Genomic DNA, 22,229 nt, shown 5'->3' with positions numbered 1-22,229 from the left:
CCAGTGCTGTCACCACTCCCACCCAACCTGGATCCCCAACATCTGGCTTGTCTGCTTCTACTTTCAGGCTGCAGAATATAGCTGGAGGAAGTCACACAACCATGCCCACAGATCCACTCTGACCCTCTGTTATCTAATCTCCCTGGGGCCCCCAAGCAGCAGAGCCATTCTCTTATCTTTTCTAATTAACCTTCACACATGGTATCTCTTCTCTCTTCCAAACCCCCACATCAGTTCTTTCCCCTCTCCCTTCATTCAGCTCAATCATTGCAGGAGAGGTCAATGAGGGGGCTTAGATGGGAGACCTACTCTCTATCCCCTGTAGCTTCCCAAAGGAAAACACCTTTCCCAGGCCACCACAATTGTTCTTACCCTCTATTCAAATGTGAACTCCTTGGGGGAAGGGACTGCCTTTGTCTTTCTTTTGCATGCCAGCTCAAAGTATAGGGGCTGGCACATAGTAGGCAACGAATAAATGATTTCTTAAATTCATTCATTCTCAGCAGAGAATCATGCCCCTTACTACAATGAGACAATATAGACCATCAGCTAGGAGCTCCACCTCTCCCCTCCTTCACAACTCAAAACCCTTATTTCACATTCTTTCCTTTGTGGCTCTTCTGCTGACCCATCTCATGTTCCCTCTCCTCCCCTTTCCTTCCCTTTCCTCTCCTCTTCTCTCCTTTCTTCTCCTCTCCTCTCCTTTCTTCTCCTCTCCTTCTCTCCTTTCCTCTTCTTTCCTCTCCTCCTCCCCCTCTTCTCTCTCCCACTTTTCATCCTCACTCTCTCCTTACCCACTAGCTCCTTCCCTGATGGCCACAAATGTGCAGGTCTCCCCTGTCCTTAAAAAACCTTCAGTAGCCCCTCCCACCCCCTATGCCTCAGGCTGTCTGGGCTCCCTTCCAGCCCTAGAACTGCGGCCCCATTGCCTGGATACGAGCTCCTCAGCCTGTCCTTTCCATCGGCTGGCTCAAGTCTACCTTTCCACCATCATTTCACATGCATGTGATTCACTCCCCTCCCGTTTCTGTCTTTCAGAATTTGTGTCTTCCTTCAAGGCTCAGCTCAGAGACCACAATCTCCTCCTAAAAGCCTTTCCTGCTTCCCCCTTATCATTAAATGTTCTTTCCTTTCACAGGCTGCCATGGATCTACTTATCCCTCTCCACCTTCAGGAGAATGTGGGCTTCTTGAGGGCAGAGACTGTCATAGATTTTCGTATCCCCCTCACACCCCCCCTCCCTTCTTACTTCCTTGCACTTAGTACCATTCCATAAGCATTGACTTTGAATCATGCACTGTGCTAAGTTCTGGGGATACAAAGAAAGGCAAAAGACCATCCCTGCTCTCAGTCCCGGGTACCTCTGGCTTTTGCTTCTGGCCTCTCTGAACATCCAGTTCTTACCTCTTACTTCTCAGTGGGATGAACCATCTATGGCCTCCTTCCAGAGCAAATTTCTCCTTTTTCTCCATGAAGCCATCCCTGGCCTTCCCCTATGACCTTCCCAAGCTTCTGGTTATATATCCAGTTGGATGAGGAAGCATAAGTTGGGATTTTTTAGCTCAAAGAGGGATGGCCAAAAGTCAATGCCTCCCTCTCACATGGCCCAGCCTTTACTCAGGATTATGGTTCATAGATCTAAGCTGGAAGCCACGTCAAAAGCCATTTTATCTAATCCCCTCATTTTACAGATGGAAAAACTGAGATCTAGAGAACAGAGGAGAACTTCCAGAGTTGGAAGAGACACTAGAGGCCATATTATTTTACAAAAGAGGAAACTGAGGTCCAGGAAGAAGAGACAGGTATAAGTTCGCTTAGGTAAAAAGTGGCAGAGGTGAATTTGAACCCAGGTCTTTTGGTTCCAAATCCAACATTTCTTCCACTTCATCACTAGCTTTTCAGTGACAAGTCAAGAGAACCATGGGTGCACAGAACATCACTACATCTCCATCATGACTTCTGATTGCCCATAATTAGCAAGAATCCCCACTTTTATAATATTTTCAGGTTGCAAAGGTCTATACTTACAACATCTCTGTGATTATCCTCATTTGACAGAAGAGGAAATAGGCTCAGAGAGGTAGACCCCCCTTGCTCAGTGCTTCATAGCTAGTCAAATGTGAGAGTTAGCATTTGAACACGTCTCCTGACTCAACTAGAGTGATCTGCCTTTTGCATTCAGAATTCTGATGATGAAATGGAGGTAATACCTAGGGACACCGTACTATTAGCCTTGGCCATCACAGGGGAAAAAGGCCAGGCAACAAGAATGTCAGCCTGTTGTCATTTGGGTAACAAAACTGCCTTTTTCAAGAACTAAATTTCCATTAAAAAATTCTTTACCTTCATTAAAGTAGCCCCAAGGGGTCAGGTACCCAGCCCATGCTTCAGCCACTAGAGGGCATTTTGGTTTCTGATCAAGCTAAGAAACACCCAAAACATTTCTTGTTTTTAACGGCCCAGAAGAGTTTCGGCATCTCCTGTGACTGAGGAGGCATCAGTGGAGGTGATGAGAAGTTAGTGAGAAACGGGACCTGGGTTGAGAGGATTATAGATAGACAGCTGGAGGTCCCCTACCGGTCACCTTATCATTTTGCAGAGAGAAGAAAGCGGTGACTTCAAAGGGCCATAGATTAAGAATTGGAAGGGAACATAAAGGTCATTTAGTCCAACCAACTCATTTCATAAATGAGCAAATTGAGGCCCAGACAAGTTTGGTGACTTGCCAAAGGACACACAGGCATCAGAATCTTCCTCAGGAAAATGAAAGGGGTTGGACAAGGTGCTCTCCAAGGTCCCTCCCAACTCTAACATTCTATTCAATTCTTTGCCTCAGCAGCATGGATGACATCCCTCTATACATATCACCCATTCATGTGTTTCCTTTTTTTTTTTGCCAAGTCTTCTTCTCTCCGCCCCCCCCCCAATTCTAACAGGTAGATACCCTTCCAGTTAAATGACTGTGAGCTTCTCACCTTCTGTATCAACAACCACTGTTTATCCTCCAGTCTCTCCAGGCCTCTGTGCTTTACCCTTCTTTCTCCTCTTCATTCCCTCCCATCTCTGACACCTTCAGAGTCTTCTTGCCACCCATGACAACAAAATCTTTATCAGGCACCTATTGTGTGCCAGATACTTAGATGGTTTGGGTTGAAAGGCAAAAAAGAGACAATTCCTGTCCTCAAAGAGCACATTTTGCTGCCTTTGCTGACCTCCCCTCCCCAAGTTGTTAGTACCTCCCCCCAAATTATGCTGTATTTATCTGGTATATATTTGGAATATGTGTGCATGCATATGTGTACATGTTGTCTCCTCTATAGAGTGGAAGCTTCTTGAGGGCTGGTTCATCCTTTGTCCTTGTGTCCTTGATGCCAAGCACAGTAATGAAGCACAACATAGGTGCTGAATAAATCGGTTTTGGTTGACTGATCCTACTGGGGATCTGTGACCTGCGCACAAGTATGAGACGGGGTGATAGAATAAAGACAAAGAACTCCAGGAACATTTGAGGAGGGAAGGGGAGGGTAGAGTGAAATCAGGAAAGGTTTGTGGGAGAAGTTGAACTGTGTCTTGAAAGAAGGCTTCTGTGAGGCAGAGGTGAGGAGGGAGTGCATTCCAGGAGTGGTAGTCAGCTAGGTGGCACCATAGAGCACTAGACCTGGAACTCCAATTTGATCTCAGCACTCACAAGCTGTGTGATCCTGGACAAGTCACTTCCTCCTCTTTGCCTCAGTTTCCTCACCTGTAAAATACAAAGAAAATGGCAAACAGTTCCAGGATCTTTGCCAAGAAAACCCTAAATGAGGTCACAAAGAGTCAGACATGACTGAACAGCAACAGCAAAAGTCAACCTATGTAAATAGAGAGAGGTGGGAGATGGGCTGATGAAGTCAAGGAAGAACTAGCAGCACTGCTAGGCTTTGGGATCTGAAGAGGAGTGATGGGGAACAGGGCTGGAAAGGTGGGTTGATGATGGATTGTGATAGGCCTTGAATGCCAAACTAAGGCTTTCTTTCATTTTGTCCTGGAGGCAATGGGGCACTACATCCCATGAAAGAAGCTGAAATATTGGAAATGTATTTTAGATGGATTGAAAATGAAACACAACCAAGTTCTTGTCCCTTCAGGTCTGGACTATTACAAAAACCTCCTAGCTGGTCTCTCTGTTTTTAGCCTTTCTCCTTTCAACTGATTCTAAAAATCATTTTCAGGTCATAGGATTTTGATCTTAGAGGTCATTCAGTTCAAATTCATCCTTTTACAGATGAGGAAACTGAGACCCACAAAGATGAAGAGGCTTATGTAAGGTCACACAACTAGTCAGTGACAGCAGTGGTATAAGTAGCATGAGATAATCAGAACTCTGCCCCAGGTGCTCATAGTTAAAGGGCACTGACAGTGTTCTAAATATTGGCAGAAGGGACATTTCCCTCACCTTAGTTATGTTTTCGTCGATATAGAAACTTTACAGTTATACCCTCCACTCTGAGGCTGAACCCCAGGTGAGTTCCTCCTAGTTCCCCCCTCAAATCTCCCCCATATCTCCCTCTCAACCATCCCTCCTGATTTCATGATACTCACCCCCAGCTCCAAAATTTCTAGTTATAATTCTGAGTGCCAGAACCAGGAGTGAAACCCAGGCCTCTTGCCTGCCAGTCCAGTGCACTTATTCCCCTGTGTTGTTGTTTTCTCTGACATGGGTCTAAAGGAATGATTCACAAAGACAGTGAGAACCTCTCCTTTTGTAAGCCAAGTTACAAATAGCTGAGTTTCAGCCTTCATATCTTGGACCACAGACACAGAGCTGGAAGGGACCTTCAAGGTCATCGAGTCCAACCTCCTAATTCTATAAATGAGGAAACCAAGGCCCAGAGTAGTTAAGTGACTTGTCCAGAGTTATGCAAGTAAGAAGTGTCTGAGGCAAGATTTGAACTCGGGTTTCTACTGATTTCAAGTCCAGCATTCTATCTGTTGTGCCACCTAGCTGCCTATGGCAGATGTAAGCAGGGGAAACCAGAATCTTGCCTACAAAACCCTCTAACAGATAAGCATCTTGTAGCCGCCTTTCCTTCCACCCCCAGGATTGGATGGGTGCCAGGCCTGGAAATACCAGCTACTCAAAGCTACCTGATATGGGAGGAGGGAAGCAGAGAACTCTTGTGGCATTTTCAATACAATTCAATTCTGGGATGTTATTTTTATTTTAAAATGCAGTACCAGAGCAAACTTTTATCTTCATTTTGTAAAAAGCCAGATCTGTGATTTTGCTGGTTTCCCTGGGAGACAAAAAAAAAAATCCCAGGGTGAAAACCTTCCAATAGAAAGGAGCTCCCAGTAAGGAAATTCCCTCCACCAATGAAGATGGGCACCAGCTCTTCAAATGGCAATCTCAGAGATCCCTTTTGTGATATCAAAGAACCTGTGGGAAAGGGAGATGCTCCTTACTGGCAAGTGGCTGCACAGTGACTGAGATGTCTGACTGTTATGAGATACCATTATGATATAAGAAATAATGAACTTATGTGGAATATGAATGTGATGGAATACTATTGTTCCATAAGAAATGAGCAGGCGGACTTCAGAAAAACTTGGAAAGACTTATACAAACTGATGCTGAGTGAAGCAAGCAGAACCAAGAGAACATTGTACACAGTGACAGTCACTGTGAGAGGACTGACTTGGACAGATTTAGCTCTACTCAGCAATGCAATGATCTAAGACAAGTCCAAAAGACTCACAGTGGAAAATGTTATCCACATCCAGAGAAGGAACTATGAAGTCTGAATACAGACAGAAGCAGACAATTTGCACTTTTTGTCTGTTTCTTCTTTCTCATGGTTTCTCCTATTGGTTCTAATTCTTCTTGACATGACTAATGTGAAAATATGTTTAATATGAATGTATATATAGAGCCTGTATCAGACTGCATGCTGTCTTGGGGAGGAGGGAAGGGAGGAAGAGGGAGAAAATTTAAAACTCAAAATCTTACAGAAGTGAATGTTGAAAACTAAAAATAAATATTTTTTAAAAAAAAAGAAAAAAAGACAAAGAAATGATGAACTTAATGAATATGGAGAAGCCTGGAAAGACTTCCACAAATTGATGCAAAGTGAAGTCAGCAGAGCCAAGGATTTGTTGAGCACCTACCATGTTGCAGGCTCTGCACTAGGTTCTGGGCATGCAGAGACATAAAGGAAGCAGTCCCTGTCTTCTGGAGCTTCTACCTATGTACATTCCAACACTGAGATTCTGCACATCTGTGATATGGAAAGAGCTTAATAGATGTGATGAATGGATACATGAGGATGATACAATGAATCATTGAGAGGGTGCTGGGGAACATGACTCAGTGACCAGTTCCAGAATGCCCTCCTGGTAACAGAGAGCCTGTAATGCCTTGCCAATTGCCTCAGATCCTGGAACAGTTCCTGAGCTCTCCATATTTGCGGGGAGAGCTGACACAGAGAGTCCCCTCCTCCCCATGTCCTGTTCCTCCTAGCTCATGACCGTGACCAGGCATTCCTTCCTAGCCCAAGCCTTCTCTGCCCTTCCTGGCTCAGCAAATGGAGCTGAAGACCACCTTCTGGAAATTGGGGCTCTGTGCCCTGGGAACCGGGGCTGGGTCAGCAAAAACCTTCTCCTCTGGATTTCTTTCACTCTCTGGGGCAGGATGAGGTAAGACCTGCTCGCCTCCTAGTGGATGGACAAGACACCACAGGGAACACAAGAATTAGTTTAAAACATTCTGCATTTATACCAGTGCCAAACAAGGATCCTTGAGAGCTGCATATTGACTTAGTTTGAAAATGTCATTTTATATATACTATGTTGCATTTTCCTTTATTTTGTTGAACATTTCACCAATACATTTTAATCTGCTTCTGGCTGTATTCAGGACTATCACAGGTCACTGTTGGCCACCTCTGCTGTACACGTATGTCTCCCAGTCACAAGATAGTAACAGTAACAATGGCAACGATGACAAGGAGAATACACCAAAGAAATCAGAGATTCGGCCAATGATGATGGCGCTCATAGATCCCATTATTATTAAATATATTCAGTATGTACTTGTCTTTGAGTGGTCAGAGGATCAGGGAATCATCACATGAGAGCTGAAAGGGATCTCTGAGGTCATCTGGGTCAACCCCTCTTTTTACAGATGAGGAAAGCGAGGCTCAGAGGGCTTACATAATTTGTCTAAGATCATATAGCTCACAAGGATCAAAGGCAGGATTTGAGCCGAAGTCTTCCTGATTTCCAGTCAGACTAGCTTCCATGTCAGGCTGTCCCTCAAGGTTGTGGTAACACATGTCCTTTACAAAGGACAAAGATTGTCCAGCTCAAGACCATCTCATAAGAATCGATCCTACAGTGGGTTATCCAGCTTCTTGTCTGAGAGCACGGGGCTAGTCTCACTCTCAAGGAAGAATGCTCCCAGAGACAGATGAATTTCCCTAATGAATATTCAGGCAAAGATTTTAAATAAAATCCTAGCAAGGAGATTACAGCAACTTTATCACAAAGATCATACACTATGACTAGGTGGGATTTATACCAGGAACGCAGGACTGGTTTAATATTAGGAAAACTATTAGCATAATTGACCATATCAATAACAAAACCTACAGAAATCATATGATTATCTCAACAGATGCAAAAAAAGCCTTTGACAAAATACAGCACCCATTCCTATTAAAAAACACTAGAGAGCATAGAGATAAATGGAGCTTATCTTAAATTGATAAGTAATATTTGCCTAAAGCCATCAGCAACAATTGCCAGTAATGGGAATAAACCAGAAGTCTTACCAAAATAATCAGGGGTGATGCAAGGTTGCCCATTATTGCTGCTACTGTTCAATATTGTATTAGAAATGTCAGCTTTAGCAATAAGAGAAAAAAAAGAAATGAAAGCAATTCAAACAGGCAACAAGGAAGAAAACTATCACTTCTTATAGATAATATGATGTTATACTTAGGAAATTCTAGAGAATCAACTAAAAAACTACTTGAAATAATTAATAACTTTAACAAAGTTGCAGGATACAAAATTAACCCACAGAAATCATTGGCATTTCTTCATATTACCAACAAAGTTCAGCAGCAAGAGATAGAAAGAGAAATTCCATTTAAAATAACTGTAGACAATATAAAATACTTAGGAGTCTGCCTAACAAGACAAACCTAGGAATTTTATGAACATAATTACAAAATACTTTTCACACAAATTAAGTCAGATCTAAATGATTGGAAAAATATTAATTGCTCATGAATAGGCCAAGCCAATATGACAAAAATGACAATTCTACCTAAATCAATCAGTTTATTCAGTGCCATACCAATCAATTACCAAAAATTATTTTATGGAACTAGAAAAAAATGACAAAATTCATCTGGATGAACAAAAAGGTCAAGGATATCAAGGGAATATCAAGGGAATCAATGAAAAAAAATGTGAAGGAAGTCAGTCCAGCCATACCAAATCTCAAACTGTATTACAAAGTGGTAATTGTCAAAAACAGTCTGGTTTTTGATAGTGGTACTGGCTAAGAAATATAGTCGTGGATCAGTGGAATAGATTAGATAGTAATTATATTATAGTAAATGACCATAGTAATCTAGTATGTAATAAACCCAAAGATCTAAGCTTTTTCAATAAAAACTCATTATTTGACAAAAACTAATGGAAAAATTGGAGGATAGTATGGCAGAAACTAGGTATAGACCAGCATTTCACACTGTATACCAAGATAAGGTCAAAATGGGTACATGATTTATACATAAAGGGTGATAGCGACCATTCTTTTTTTGTTTTACATCTGGGAATGGTCTCTTTGAGGGGTGTTTGTTAAGTGAAGAATTTTTTAAAAAAATTGAATGCCTGGAAAATACTTTGTATACTTTAAGTGCTACATAAATATCAGCTGTTATTATGAAAATCTGTGTTTTGGCAGGGCCATCTGTGACCAGAGTGACAAAGTGAGGAAAGAGTGTTCATTCTTGATTTGGGGGTCTTACTCTCTTGTGTGTCCCTGGTCCTCCCAACACAAAGGGATCCCCATAAGGCACCTGCCTGGGCACCCCACTGCCCTGATTCCATCTCCCTGACCTCCTGTTGTTCATCACTACCCAGAGCTACTTTCCTGTATTTTTCTCTTCCCTCTCATTGACTTGTCCTAAGACACATATACATTTGATGGAAGGAAAAACCTCCTTTTCTCTGGAGTCATTGGCCAGATAGGTTGGTTCTGTGATCATCAGTGATCATTAATGACCACAAGAGGTTGCTAGTGATGTTAGGAGAGATCTAGGGACCAGAGACCATTATCTTCAGAGGTCCTGTCCAATTCAGAGACTATGATTTTAAATGTCCACTACCACCCTCCCCACACCCTTCCCCTCAGGACCAGGTTCAGTGTACCTTGCAGGAAGATAGCTACATGCCCAGAGCCACTGAATTTCCAAAGTCCCCCTCCCCTTTCCCATCCCACTCCTGCATCTTCTCTAAGCCAAGGGGGCAGCTAAAATAATGGAGATATCAAGCCAAGCAGGAGAAATAGAGAGATGGCAGTGGAACCAGGCAAAGGGAGGAAATGGACACCAGATGTGTGCTCTGGGTGTTCCTCCTATCACACCATACTGACACTGCCCACCCTTCTAATAGAAGCAGCTTGATCTATTGGAGAAAACTTTAGAGGGATCAGAGTTCGAATCCCACTTCTGATATTGACTAGCTATGTAACCTCTCTGAGGTTAATTAACTTAATTAACCTTACTTTATCTGCAAAGTGATCATCTGATCACTTAGCCCACAGGGTTGCTGTGAGACTCAAATAATAGTGTTTGAACTCAAATAGTGTTCTTAAAACACTAAAGAAAAAGTAGCTTTCTGAACACAGGGCTGGCCCCCATGCTTCCCATGGGTCAGACACACTGCTGGAGATACAAAGACAAGAGATAGACAGCCCCTGACCCCAAGGAGCTTCCATTATGATGGGGCTGTGAAGTGGCAGGGATGGTGACAGAGGCAAGTTTAGAATTGGTGATGACTGATGCCAGAGGGAAGGAGTCAGTGGAAGAGCATATGATGTGATGTTCATGGGGAACAGATGGGATGCAGTCAACTGAAGAAAGTCCTTGACATGAGTCTGCACTCACTCATTGACTGACCAAGCCATGACGGCCATTGTCTTGACTTTGATGGAGAGACTTTTCATACCAGAAGTTCCTCTCACTGATGAAATCTGATTTTGATTAGATATAGTGGATTAGGGAGTTCACGTTCACTCATTCACTAACCAGGAGAGCTTGGCTCTAGGGTGGCATGCTAAAGTTGAGGGTATTCACTCCCCCAGGGAGGAGAGTGCATAGTCTCTGGTGGTCTGGTTGGGAGGGTTCCATTCTGCCTAGGCAGAAAAGCCACAGCAGGATAAATGTCAAGATGTGTCAGATAGATGGGAATATAGTTTTTTTTTAACCTTAAAACACTTTATTTCTATCTTAGATATTATTAGTTTAGTGAAATGAGAACTGTATGGTTGGGCTGACTGAAAGGTCTGGGGGGAACACAAAGAAATAGGGATAAGGACAAAGCAAATTTCATGGGTCCCACTGAAGTTTCTCTTGCCTCCCACTGGCAGTCCTGAAGGCTGGGAGTAAATGCAGTCAGGCGTCTTCATCCCTTAGAGCCTCGGGGCCATCTACCATCCAAGACTCTTATGATCTTAGAGTTGGGAGGGATCCCAGAGATCATTTAGTCCAATTTGTATTTCACTGAGCCACCCCCTTGAGAGCATTCCTGGCAAGAGGCCACCCAGCCTCTACCTGAAGGACTGTTTCAGGCCCTGCCCCTCCGGAGGCAGCCCACTCCATCCACGAACAGTAGTCATTGTTGGGATATTAAGAAGCCTAAATCTGACTCTGCCCCTTGTAACCATTCCTAAGTCCACCCAATGAGGACCCCAAGAAGAAATTCAGTCTTTCCTCCCCATAGCAAACCGTCCCATGCTGGAAGACCTCTACCCTGGGCCCTCTTGGTGTCCTCTTCTTCAGAATGGTCATCGTTAGCTCCCTCACTTGATCCTCATGTGGCATGATCGCTAGTCCTTTTGGGATCCTGGTTGCCTCCTCTACAGGAATTATTCAATGTCTGTCCTAAAAAGGTGTCCCCCAGGATTGAACAAAATATTCCCAATGTGATCTTACCACTGTGGGACTGTGACCTGCCTTCTTCTAGACCCTCTCACTTTCATACTAGAGCCTGAGACCAGAGGAACTTTCTTGCCCACCTTTTCATAGCCTTGGCTTATACTGATCTTGCAAGTCCACTAAGCTCTCCAGATCATTTTCGGATGTATCATTGTCTTGCCATGTCTCCTTGGTTCTTGTGCCAGCTTTTTTGAGCCCAAGCATAGGAATTTAATTGGACCAGCCTGTTCTCCTATTCTGCTCCATTCCCAAAGGAAACACACAAATAGAGCAGACCAAGCCATATGTGATGTTATGGAGACACTCCCCTCCCCATGAGTGTTCCATATTGCCCCAGAACCACGAATATGCTGTAGAAAATTTTGAAGATGAGGGTTCAAGGCCTGCCTCTAACAAGCTTCTTTTGATCATTTGGAGCTGGAAGTGGGGAATCCTATGGTAAATACTAAGAAAATGCAAGAAAAGAAGCAGCCAGAAGGTGCCCTATATTTCCACTTGCTTTTAATGGAGAAAGTCAAAGATTGACACCAAGGACTCATGAGCCCTGAGGGCCCCAGAGTGAAAAGACAGTGATTCCTCTTGGGACCATCATTCAAAGAGAAATATTAAGAAATCAACTTTAGAATGATTCTTGAATAACCTGAGGAATCAGTAGGGGAAAGCTTGCTCAAGGGTAAACATGACAAAAAGGATTTCCTCATAATTTCCATATTCAAACAAGCAGCCAAACTGGGGTGACCCACTGGGGCCTGGCCCCATGTACTGGAGGTCTGAGTAAGCACAGCCTCCTCTTATTAGGATGGTTGGCTTGGTCCAGCCTGTGGGGTCCAAGGGATCCCTGTTAAGATATAAGCCTAGGTCCTTCCTTTTCAGTGGGTCTTTAGGATGGGAGTAAAGAAGCCAGGTATCCACAGAGCCCGAGGCATCTTCAGTGGGATTGGGAAAGCTGATCACACTTCCTTGACAACCCTCTGGTTGTTCAACCAGCTTCTTGATCCGTTGAGCATCCTGGAAGTACACTCCATCCTGGCTGAAGGCCTGGACCCTCTCCCTGAGGGTGCTTCTGGAGTTACAGTACAGGACCCTCTGACCACGACTGTACACTTCAGCCACTTGGGACTCCAAGGTGTTCCCCATAGTTATAAAATTTCCCATCTTCCATGTCTTCCCATGGTTATCACTGTAGAAACAGAAGGCATAGGGGATGGGCTCCTTCTGAGGCCCAAGGATGCGATAAGCATAGGCAGGGATCACCAGGCTCCGAGATGAGTTGTGTAGCTGCACACCGTGGCCAGGCCCAATGGCGAAAGTGGCCCACTGTTTGTGGGCTGGCCCAATGGCAGAATTGGTGAGGTCCTTGACAGAGCTCCAGGTCTTCCCTTGGTCCTTGCTGGTCACACAACACAGACGCACCATGTTGGTCTTGGTATGAATCTGTTCAGATTCAGTTACCTGGCCCTGCACAGCTACAAACAGCAGAAATAAGGTGCCCGTGACCTCATCATACACAGGGCAGGGATTCATGGAGCGGTGTCCTGGCAGCTGAGCTGTCTTCACCAACTTCATCTCTTGCCACTGGCAAAAGGGGCAAGAAGACAAGGAATCAGTCTGTGACCTCCCATCTACCCATGGCTTGTCTTCTGAGTCCAAGCAGAAAATAGGTCAGTTCTTCCTCCCTACAGTACAGAGAGGACAGTGCGGTACAGTGGAAAGAAAGCTGGACCAGGAGTCAGGAGAGAGGTAGGTTTGAATCCTGCCTGTGACCCTGAGGGAGTCACTTATCTCCCTCTCTGAGTCTCAGTTCTCCCATTCATAAAATGGGAATAATACTTGCAGACCCTACCTAGGCAGCCAGGGAGTACCATGGATAGATCACCAGACCTGAGAGACTTGTAAACTCCTTTGTGTGACCTGAGGAAAATCACTTAACCCCTGTCAGTCTCAGTTCCCTCATCTTTAAAATTCAGATAATAAAAACACCTACCTCCCAGAGTTGTGGTGAGCACCAAATGAGAGCAGATGGTAGGCACTTTGTAATCTTTGAAGCAAAATGGCAATGCATGCTTTGTTGTTTTATGGTTTTTATTATTTTTATCAAATGTGTACAAATGTATGTAAAAATACACAAACTACTCCTTTAGGTATTTAAACAGAGCTGTCATTTCCCCTGAATTTTCTCTGGGGCTTTTAACTTCTCATGACTCAGATTCCAGGTCCTGGTTCTCACTTTGTGAAGTCTTATGCCTTGTTGAAGACGTGACTCCCCAGACTGAACACCCACCTTCCCACATGATCTGGCCAGGACAAGGGAACTCCCCGGGGAGGGACATGAGGACCTTCTTAAAGTTGAGGGCAACATTGCCTCGTGAATCTGGTTTGAACTTCCCCTTTGCCATTTCAGTCAACCAAGAAATATTAATCTGCTAGACACTATACTCTGGACTGTGGAAACAGTGCCTATCCTCAGGGAGCTGACAATCTGCCAATCCATTAAAACAGGCATTTTAAAAACTTACCATGTGCCAGGCAGTGGAGATACAGAGACAAAAAGGAACCAGTCCCTGACCTCAGTGGGCTTATTCTATTAGTAGGGACAAGCTGTGCATACATGATTCTGTGGAGACTATGCCAGGTGACCTTGGCAGAACCCCTCCCTCTCCGAATTGTCAGCTTCCTCAGCAGTCACCCTGGTTTCTTGATTTCTGCAGTGCCCACCCCAAGTCTCATTCAGCATGAGGGATGTCAGTGATGCCCACTCCCAAACCTATGATTGGCTCATTTGCCTCTCCTCCCCCAGCCCTGTCCTCCTTACCTTCACCTCGTAGGTTGATGCTTCATATTTTCCTCTGCGTAGAACGATCTCCTTAGCCTGCTCGTCAGCCTTGCTGGCTCTCTGCTCAGCAAATGCCAAGAGGGTGTGGTGCTTGGCCAGGTAGAGCAGGGCCGGGATCCTGTAAGCCTGGGATTTTGTCTGGAACAGTGTTTCCTGCTTTATCTCAGGAGCTGGAGTCCTGGAGCTGGAGGGAGCAGTGAGAGATGATGGGGCAAGATCCAAGAGGAGGCCCAGGAGGGACAGTGCAAAGGCATCCCAAAATCTGAGTCCAGCCTCCCTTTCTAGGCTGACTTTACATGGTTTTCATAAATTCTCCAGCTGATCCCAACCAGGCTCCTTTCTACAATACTTTGTCCTGACCTGTTCTCTCCTCACCCCCCACTTGTCTAGAATGTGCCCTCTCCTCACCTTCTCCTCCCCACCCCCACTCCAAGGCCTCTTCAAGTGTCACCACCTACCAGAGGCCTTCCCTGGTCTCTATAGGGACCTGTGCCGGCCTGCACTGCCCACCAAGACTGCTTTATATTTAATTCATGTGAATTTAGCATGATAGAAAGCTGGACTCAAGGTTGGAAGACCCGGGTTCAAGGTCCACTCCTGACACCTCCTGGCTGTGTGACTCTGAGGAGGTCACTTTACGTTGAAGTGTCTCAGACAGAAGTTTCTAGAGTGAGGATGATCTATAATGGGAGAAGGAGCTCTCTCCTTAGGAGGTCCCAGTATGAAGACAAGCACAGGTCAGGTTAAAAAAATCTATATCTATCTACATTTTCCTTGCTTCCTTCTCTCTTCCCTCCCCCTTTCCTTCTTTCTTTCCTTCTTTTCTTTTGTATTTACTTATCTGTGTACCTGTTTTCTTCTAGTGAAAAATAGACTTCTTGAGGACAAAGATTGAGCCTTCTCTTGGCCTCAGTTTCCCCATCTATCAAAAGAAGAGGGTTGGAATCCTCTGCATTCCCTTCCAACTGCAATCTGGGATTGATCTGTCCAGCTCTAGAAGCTACTGAAAAGTGGTGTCATTCACCAAGTGCTCGTTAAGCTGTCCAATTTAATCATGCCTTTAATTGTCAGGTTAAATGGCAAATACTCTGGGCTTTCTTTGGATCCTTAGCCCAGTAGGAGCTTAAGGAACCCTTGCTGATACAAAGAAAGCCCAAAGCATCCCCTGTCCTCACCGAGCTGGCAATGGGATCATTGCTTGGAACAGAGCTCCCCTTCTTCACTGGCTTCCTTCCCTTCTGGACATTCTGAGAGGCTTTTCTAGAATTCCCCAGGTGACCCTCCCAGGCGGGACTGTCTCTACACCAAGGAAAGGGGGCTGGGGGTATCTATAGGAGCTCTCTGATATCTGTCTGCTGGGCCCTTTGGCTGCATTTGCCCAATCACAAGTCTGAAGCACTAGATATACCAGCCAACAAAATGACATGGGGGCCCCTGAGAGTCCAGGGCATTGTTCTAAGGCAAGGACTTGGCTCCCATCCCTGGCCTCTCCAAGCGCAGGAGCTGCAGCAGGAAGGGCTGCCGTTCACAGTGCAGAGACCAGAGAAGGGCTTTCTTTGGTGTAGATGAGGCCAAGGGTACAACCCTCCCCTTTGTAGATGGGCAGCTTCTCTATGACCTTTGGCTTTGGCAGAATGAAGGTAGTGAGAGATGAGAAGGCAGGAGGAGCTGGGGGAGGGGGGCTGAGAAAAGTCTCTTGTGGTGACAGGATTTGAACCGAGTCTGAAAGGAAGCCAGGAGGTGGTGATAAGGGCATTCCAGGCATGGGGAGCAGTCAGTACAAAAGTGTGGAGTCTGGAAATGGCCTGTCTTGTGTGAGGAACCGCACATAGCTCTGTCTTGCTTAATCACAGAGGACAGTAAAGGATAGGAAGACTGGATAGGCAGGATTGTGAAGAGCTTACAATGCTGGCCAAACAGAGGTGTTTATGTTTGATCCTGAAGGTAATAGGGATCCAGGGGAGTTAGGGATTTTGTGTGTGTGTGTGCATGTGTGTGTGTGTGTGTGTGTGTGTGTATGTGTGGTCAGACCTGCACTCAGTTTTCTTCTCCTCAAAAGGATGCCCTTGGACCACAAGGTCTCTGAGACCCCTTCCAGCAGCTCTAAACTCGTGACCTAAGATGATCTCACTAAGAGGTCGAGATGCTGCGTTGGAACTTAAAGTTTGGCTATCTTACAAGGCCTAAAATGCTACCATGTCCTCAGATGGCATTTCAATAAATGATTCTTTTACCCAGGAACCCTGAGGGTCTTCCCCTCTTAGTTTGATTTTTTGGTTATTTTTTTTCTTTTATTAAAAGGCGCCATCTCTTGAGTAACTACTTAAAGAGGCCTATTCATTGAATGGGTATATCTCACTCAAAGTGAGAATCTGAGAAGACCTTAGCCTAAAATGGCCAAGGTCCCACATTGCATTCTGGGCTGTCTCCAGGTGTCCTGATGAATATCACTGAACCCAGCTGGCTCTGGAGGAGAAAGTGAGGCTGGTGACTTTGCACAGCCCTCCCTCCCTCAAATCAAAGTCAAGGGCAAGTCATGTCATCATCTTGATGTCATGGCCCTCTTCAAGAACAAAGGACAAGCACAACCAACAACAAAAACCTTGAGAACTTTGATCATTTAGAGGGGACTTCAAAGGGGATAGAGCCCAACTCTTATTTTAGAGATGGGGAAACTGAGGCCCCCAAATAAGAAGGGACTGGCCCAAGGTCACACAGGTGAGAGATCTTCTCAAATCCTCTGACTTCACACCTAGTAGTCTCTCCATCGTATCCCCTTGCCCCTTAGGAATCTGGCCTTGGGAAGAACTGTAGATAAGGGAAGGGGAAGGGGCAGTGTTGGGGGTAGGGAGAGGGACCACTTCCAGTTTCTTGGGAAGGCTGAGATGCAGGGAAGCAAGCCCCCCACTGCTGAAGATCCAGAGCTTAAGACTCCTAGAAGAGATTTCTTTGATCAGCTAAACACCTTAGTGATGCAAAAGTAAAAAACAGCACCTTGAAAAACAGAAACTTCAAGAGCCTGAACAGCAAAGAGAAGAGCAGAAGTAGAAAGAAAAAGAAGCTGAAAAAGAGGAAGAAGAGGAAAGAAAAGAAGTTGCATGAGAGAGAACGAAACCCTAAAGACCGTGAAGTCCATCAAAATCAGAAAAAGCTCAAGAAGATACAAAGAGAAAAGCAGAAAAAACAAGAGAAGATAAAAGTACGGAGAGAATTATTGTTGACTCACAGAAATCTTCAAGCAATCAGATTAATTGTAGAGCAGCTAAGCAGAGTAAAATTACCAGAGAATGAACAGAGAGAAGAAAAACTTTGCCTTCGACAACTGGAGGAGAGAAGCCGACTTCAGGAGACTGAACTCAGACTGTGGAGGAGAAAAGAGTCTGGTACTCCAGGAGAAAGAGAAAGAACTAAGAGAGAGTGTGTTAGACATTTAGAGGAGACTCGGCTGAACAAGGAAAAATCAGTGGCATCTCATCCTCCCCTATCATAACCTGCTCTAGATATCATATGGTTGGTGCCTTCGATCTGTGTTTCTTCTACCTCTGCATTCTCTCCTGGGCCAACCAATTCAGGTCTGTCAAAGAGAAATATTGTCAAAGAAGGAGACTGATTTTAATTCCAAAAATGGGAGTGGAAATTTAAATCAATGCAAAGAAAGTAAGAATCTTAACTGTATCACCAGTGAAAATTGTACAGAAAAAAAATGTTCAGGTGTCCTCTCTTGTATTCCTGCCAATAATCAACAGCGAAACGATCCATCTGACTGTAACCAGAATATGCCCCCAAAAGATTCATCTTTTGAAAAAGACAAATGTAATAGAGAACCAAAGAAGGGGAAAAGCCGATCCAGTGGAGACAGAAGAACTAAGGAGAGACGTAAAAGGGATGGGAACAAAGCGTCAAAGAGATGTCAGTAAAGAGGAAGAAAGACAAAGAAAAGAAAGACAACTCCATAGAAGATACTCTTACAAAGAGTGTAATCCTCACTGATCTAGTGTAAGGTCCAAAATCTTGGTACCAGAGGTCCTGTAGGTGAGACAGATGCAGAAGAAGGGATGGAAGCCTGGAAGGCAGTCAGCAATGAGTGAGATCCCGATGAGTGAGATCCTGATGAGTGAGATACTGATCCCTGAGCAAACATATGAGTACCTGGAGCAGGCAGTAAAGGAGTCCCTTTTTAAAGCCCATTTATACAATAGATCTGGACCAGCAAGAGCTTCTGAAGGTTTTGGCTTCTACCCCCTTAGAAAACTGAGTCTTGGCTTAGTGACCGTAAGATGAACTCCTTTGTGAAAGGAAATACAATTACATTGGAAATTTATTTTCTTTTTTTAAGATTGCATAATTATTTGTCCTTCAGTTTCAACTGTGTTGGGAATTTGTTTTTCATTAGCTCACCTTTTTCCTTTCTAGTATTTTGATCTGATTGTTTTAATGGCACCAATCTCATCTTTTAATCAGGAGAAGTGTAACTGACAGTTTAAGAATTCCTGAGCTATTACATAAATGTAGACAAAATTCTTCATGCTGTCAATGAAGTTAACAAGTACTGCAGAAAAAAGGGCAAATCTAATTGAACTTGAGATCAGTTACCAAATGCTAAGTGTTTTGAACAACCACTAAAAAAAGAACTTGTTAGTTTGATTTTATTTTGTATTTAACTGATCCAAAAACATGGAGATGGTGGTGGAAAGATGTAGGAACTAAGTAATCATGGCACAGTAACCCATATATAAAATGGAAGGAGAAGTCCTTTAATATTGAAAATGTAAATGCATGATGCTTTTTTAAAGATTCCCGTAAGTGGGAGTATGGGACAAAGTGGGCTGGAGATGCTCTATTACTTCTGAGACATTGACTTTTTACAAATTGAAATAATCAAAAATAGAAAGGTAGTTAAAAGTTTTTGTTTCTAGTACAAATTAGTGTGTACATGGTTTTTTTAAGAAGATGTTTTGCTAAATTATTTTTACTTGCAATGTTTCAAACAGATTCAAGATTTCAAACTTGAATTTTATAATTGTTTGCTTTTCAAGATGAAGTTCAGAAATACTTTAAAGTAGTTGTAACCTTTGGGTTATCAAAGGTTGCATTTATTGCAGTTTGGAATTTTATGGTGAAATAAAAGCCTTTTCCAGTGACCAAAAAATAAGAAAGAAGTCTGTCCTCAGTATGGTATTCTGTCCCACACTGAGCATGAACTGGTTGCGTTAGCACCTTGGCCAGATCAAGTAATGTCTCTAGAGTGCAACTTCCTTCTCTGTAAAATAAGGGAGTCACACTAAATGATTTCTCAGGTCCTTTCCAGCTTAACTTGTCTATGATGCTAATTAAAAAGCTCTTAGAAGTATGGTTTGGGGGGGAGGAGAAAAAGGGAGAGGAGATTTCCAAGTCCTTCCTATCCATCTAGAACCATGAAGTTAGATGGACATTGACTCACACATGCCCATATTCAAGTCCTGGGATCCAGACAGTCCAACATTGACTGTCCAAAGAAGACCCCCTCGTCTTCTCTGCCCATCCTCCTGAGAGGTTTTGTCTTTATGTCCACCTTCCTCCGAACTATCAGTTTCCTCCTTTGGCCAGTTAAGTTTGCTTTAGGTAATAGGAGAATAGATCCAGAGCTGAGAGGGACCTTAGAGGCTGTCCACTGCAGCCCCTTCATTTTATAGATGGGGAAAGTGAGACTTGGGGCCATACATAATTTAGGATCATAGATTTAAATCTGGATGGGACCTTAGAGACTATTTATTGCAGCTCCCTCATTTTATAGGTGGGGAAATTGGGGCACAGATACATGAAGTGCCTTAGGCTCATAGATCCAAAGCTGGGAGGGGTCATTGATACCATCAAGTTCAGCCCCGTACTTGTACAAGAATTTCTCTATCAGCCCTTGTGTGAGCATCGCATGAGTCAAATGAACTTGAGCTGGTATCATCAAGCTGGCATCAGGAAACCAGCTGTCAATAGTAGCACCAGTAATGATCATTTTAAAAGTGTGAGTTGAGTTTTCTGTCCCACAAAAGAAGTCACTTAAGATGAGCACATTCTAGGTGCCATTTGCACCTCCAAGTTCACAGGGAACCCCCCCAAGAAGCCCCTTCAGGAGTCCACCCCATTCCTGAACATGCATCCCCTTTAAGAAGTGGCTGTCCCACCTCCAGCTATGGAGAACTCACTACCTTAAGGGGCAATATGGTTAGAGTGGCAAGAGCTTTAGATTTGAAGTCAGAGGACCAGGGCTCAAATTCTGTCTTTTGCCACCTCTGTGACCCTGGGAATCTCATAACTTTTCTGGGCTTTGATGTCCTTATTTATAATATACAGGAGTTGGACAAGTCCCTTCATGGCCCCTTGCTGCTCTACTTCATTGATCCTATCGGAGGCAGCACCTTCAGCTTTGGGACAGCAATCATAGTTAGTGTCTCCTGACATTAGCCCAGATCTGTCTAGTTCTGTCCTCTGAGACCAAGCAGAATGAGGCTAACTCCCCTCCGCATACCAACTTGTCAAAGACAGGTTGTACTGGGCTGAAAGAAGTCCTTTCCCCAGCTAACACCAGCTCCATTCTAAACCACCTCTTTGGGTTTTCAGGTCAAGAATATCTTCTAGGCAATAGTTGGAGAATTCCAGGGAGCCACTCTGGTCCTTCCAGGCAGTGAAGCCCAGTGAGTAGCCTGGAGATGCCCTGGTTACTGAGCTTTCTAGAAGCACCAAACCACTCCTTGGGAAGCTGACAAGGCATCTGTCACCAGTCGTAGGTCTGGCCCAGAGATTTTTCACACAGAGTCTTGTCAACAAGCGAGATCTTTCACTCTGCTACCAAAGGAAAATCTCAGCGGATGGTGAGACCTACCTCATAGCTAGCATGCCTCATCCACTTGAGGGGGCTGGATGTAAAGTTGATGCTGGGTGATCAGGCAGGGTAGGAATCAGGACTGTCACAGAATGATGCTCTCCGATGAGTCCTCTGATATGGCCTAACAAGGCAACCCGAGCGATCGAAGTACAGGTTTTTGAATTGGGCTGGTGCCTACACAAACCTGATATAAGCCCCCGCCCTTCAAGAATAGTGTCCACTGGGGCACCCAGCTCTACTTGCCCCATTTATCTACTTGGACCAGGAGAAACAGGCTTAACCCTCTGTGTGTACACCTGAGTCATGTGTGGGCCTGAGGGCATGGTGGAGCAGGGGAATCCTTCTGTGGGAAAACAGGAAGCAAGTTTTATTTCCACACTTTGATGGGGGGGGGGGGGGGGGGGGGTTGTGACCTAGTGTGGACAAGTTAGAGGTCAGAAGCTAATGCGCAGGCCCAAGAAGCTGTGTGAGGAAAAGCCTATCAGAGGAGAACATGAAGTCACATGGCCAGGGGACAATATCACAGGAAATCCAAAGTTCAGAATTCTATATTCTTATCCTGACCTGGTCATAGTCCTTTTGGTGGCCATTCTGGAAGCTACCCATTCCTTCAGGGGAAGGGACCTAGGCCTTCCATACTCTGAACACCATTTTTAATAAATGTTTCATGATACCTTTTTCATGCGTCAAGTTTGTATCTAACACTTTCCAGGCAAGGATGATGAAAGAGAAGCTTATGCAACCAGTGAGTCTCATTGATCCGAGGGAAGCCCCTGGCCACTAATTTCCTCTACAACCCTGGGCAAGTGATCTCCCCTCTCTGGACCTCATTTGCTCCTGCATGAAAGGAGGGGGCTGGACCAGAAGCAATGAAACAGCAGTTATTTAGGTGCACAGTCTGCCCAAAATTATGGAGATATAAGTAGAAGGGTGAGACAGTCCCTCATCTCAAGGGAATCCCATTCTAATTAGGGAAGATAACAAGGATAGGAGGGTCAGCTTCCAGACAGATGAGAATTCAGTTCAATTCAATTTAGTTCATTCAATTCAATACAGTTCATCTCAGTTGAGTTCAGTTCATTCAATTCAATTCACCCAGAAAAGCCAAGATACTGGTCCCAAGACTCTGCCACCTTGGTGGCCTGGCACATTGATCAAAGATCATTAGACCACCCTGTTAATCCCTTCTGAGCCCCCAACCCTGCCTCAATGTATCTAGCTTTAGGAGGCTACTGAGCACTTTGGAACTACTCTGCAAGGTAGAGTCCTCAGGCATTATTATCCCCATTTTACAGACGAGGATGCTGAAACCCACAGACCCACCTAG

General features: G+C 44.4%; 2 protein-coding genes across 6 annotated transcripts in view; one reads left to right on the top strand and one right to left on the bottom strand.

The window, feature by feature from the left end:
• The window catches only part of NGEF (neuronal guanine nucleotide exchange factor), a 151,689-nt gene that overhangs the window by 1,742 nt on the left and 127,718 nt on the right, over nucleotides 1-22,229 (top strand). The window lies entirely within an intron of this gene.
• Nucleotides 11,695-21,229, bottom strand: NEU2 (neuraminidase 2). 2 transcript variants are annotated; one of them, XM_072640535.1, is made up of 4 exons: nucleotides 20,900-21,229; nucleotides 18,031-18,192; nucleotides 14,023-14,227; nucleotides 11,695-12,785 (listed from the first exon to the last, which is right to left on the bottom strand). In XM_072640535.1, exons 1-4 carry the CDS (start codon nucleotides 20,911-20,913, stop codon nucleotides 11,859-11,861), a joined length of 1,308 nt encoding a protein of 435 aa, XP_072496636.1. In that variant the 5' UTR covers nucleotides 20,914-21,229; the 3' UTR covers nucleotides 11,695-11,858. The 2 variants fall into 2 exon arrangements, with proteins under 2 accessions (XP_072496636.1, XP_072496637.1); XM_072640536.1 differs by lacking the exon at nucleotides 18,031-18,192 and having other exon boundaries at nucleotides 20,900-21,226.

Source organism: Notamacropus eugenii, chromosome 2, assembly GCF_028372415.1.
Source record: "Notamacropus eugenii isolate mMacEug1 chromosome 2, mMacEug1.pri_v2, whole genome shotgun sequence".
Classification (NCBI taxonomy): Eukaryota; Metazoa; Chordata; class Mammalia; order Diprotodontia; family Macropodidae; genus Notamacropus; species Notamacropus eugenii.
This window is presented reverse-complemented; position numbering and strand designations above follow the sequence as displayed.

Bases quoted from the DNA above. Each gene is read 5' to 3' on its own strand.
- NEU2 (XM_072640535.1), bottom strand. The intron at 14,228-18,030 runs GTGAGGATTACA...TGCTCCCTCCAG, and splicing joins TTGGACCTTACACTAGATCA to CTCCAGGACTCCAGCTCCTG. The intron at 12,786-14,022 runs GTAAGGAGGACA...CCCTTTTGCCAG, and splicing joins CATCAACCTACGAGGTGAAG to TGGCAAGAGATGAAGTTGGT.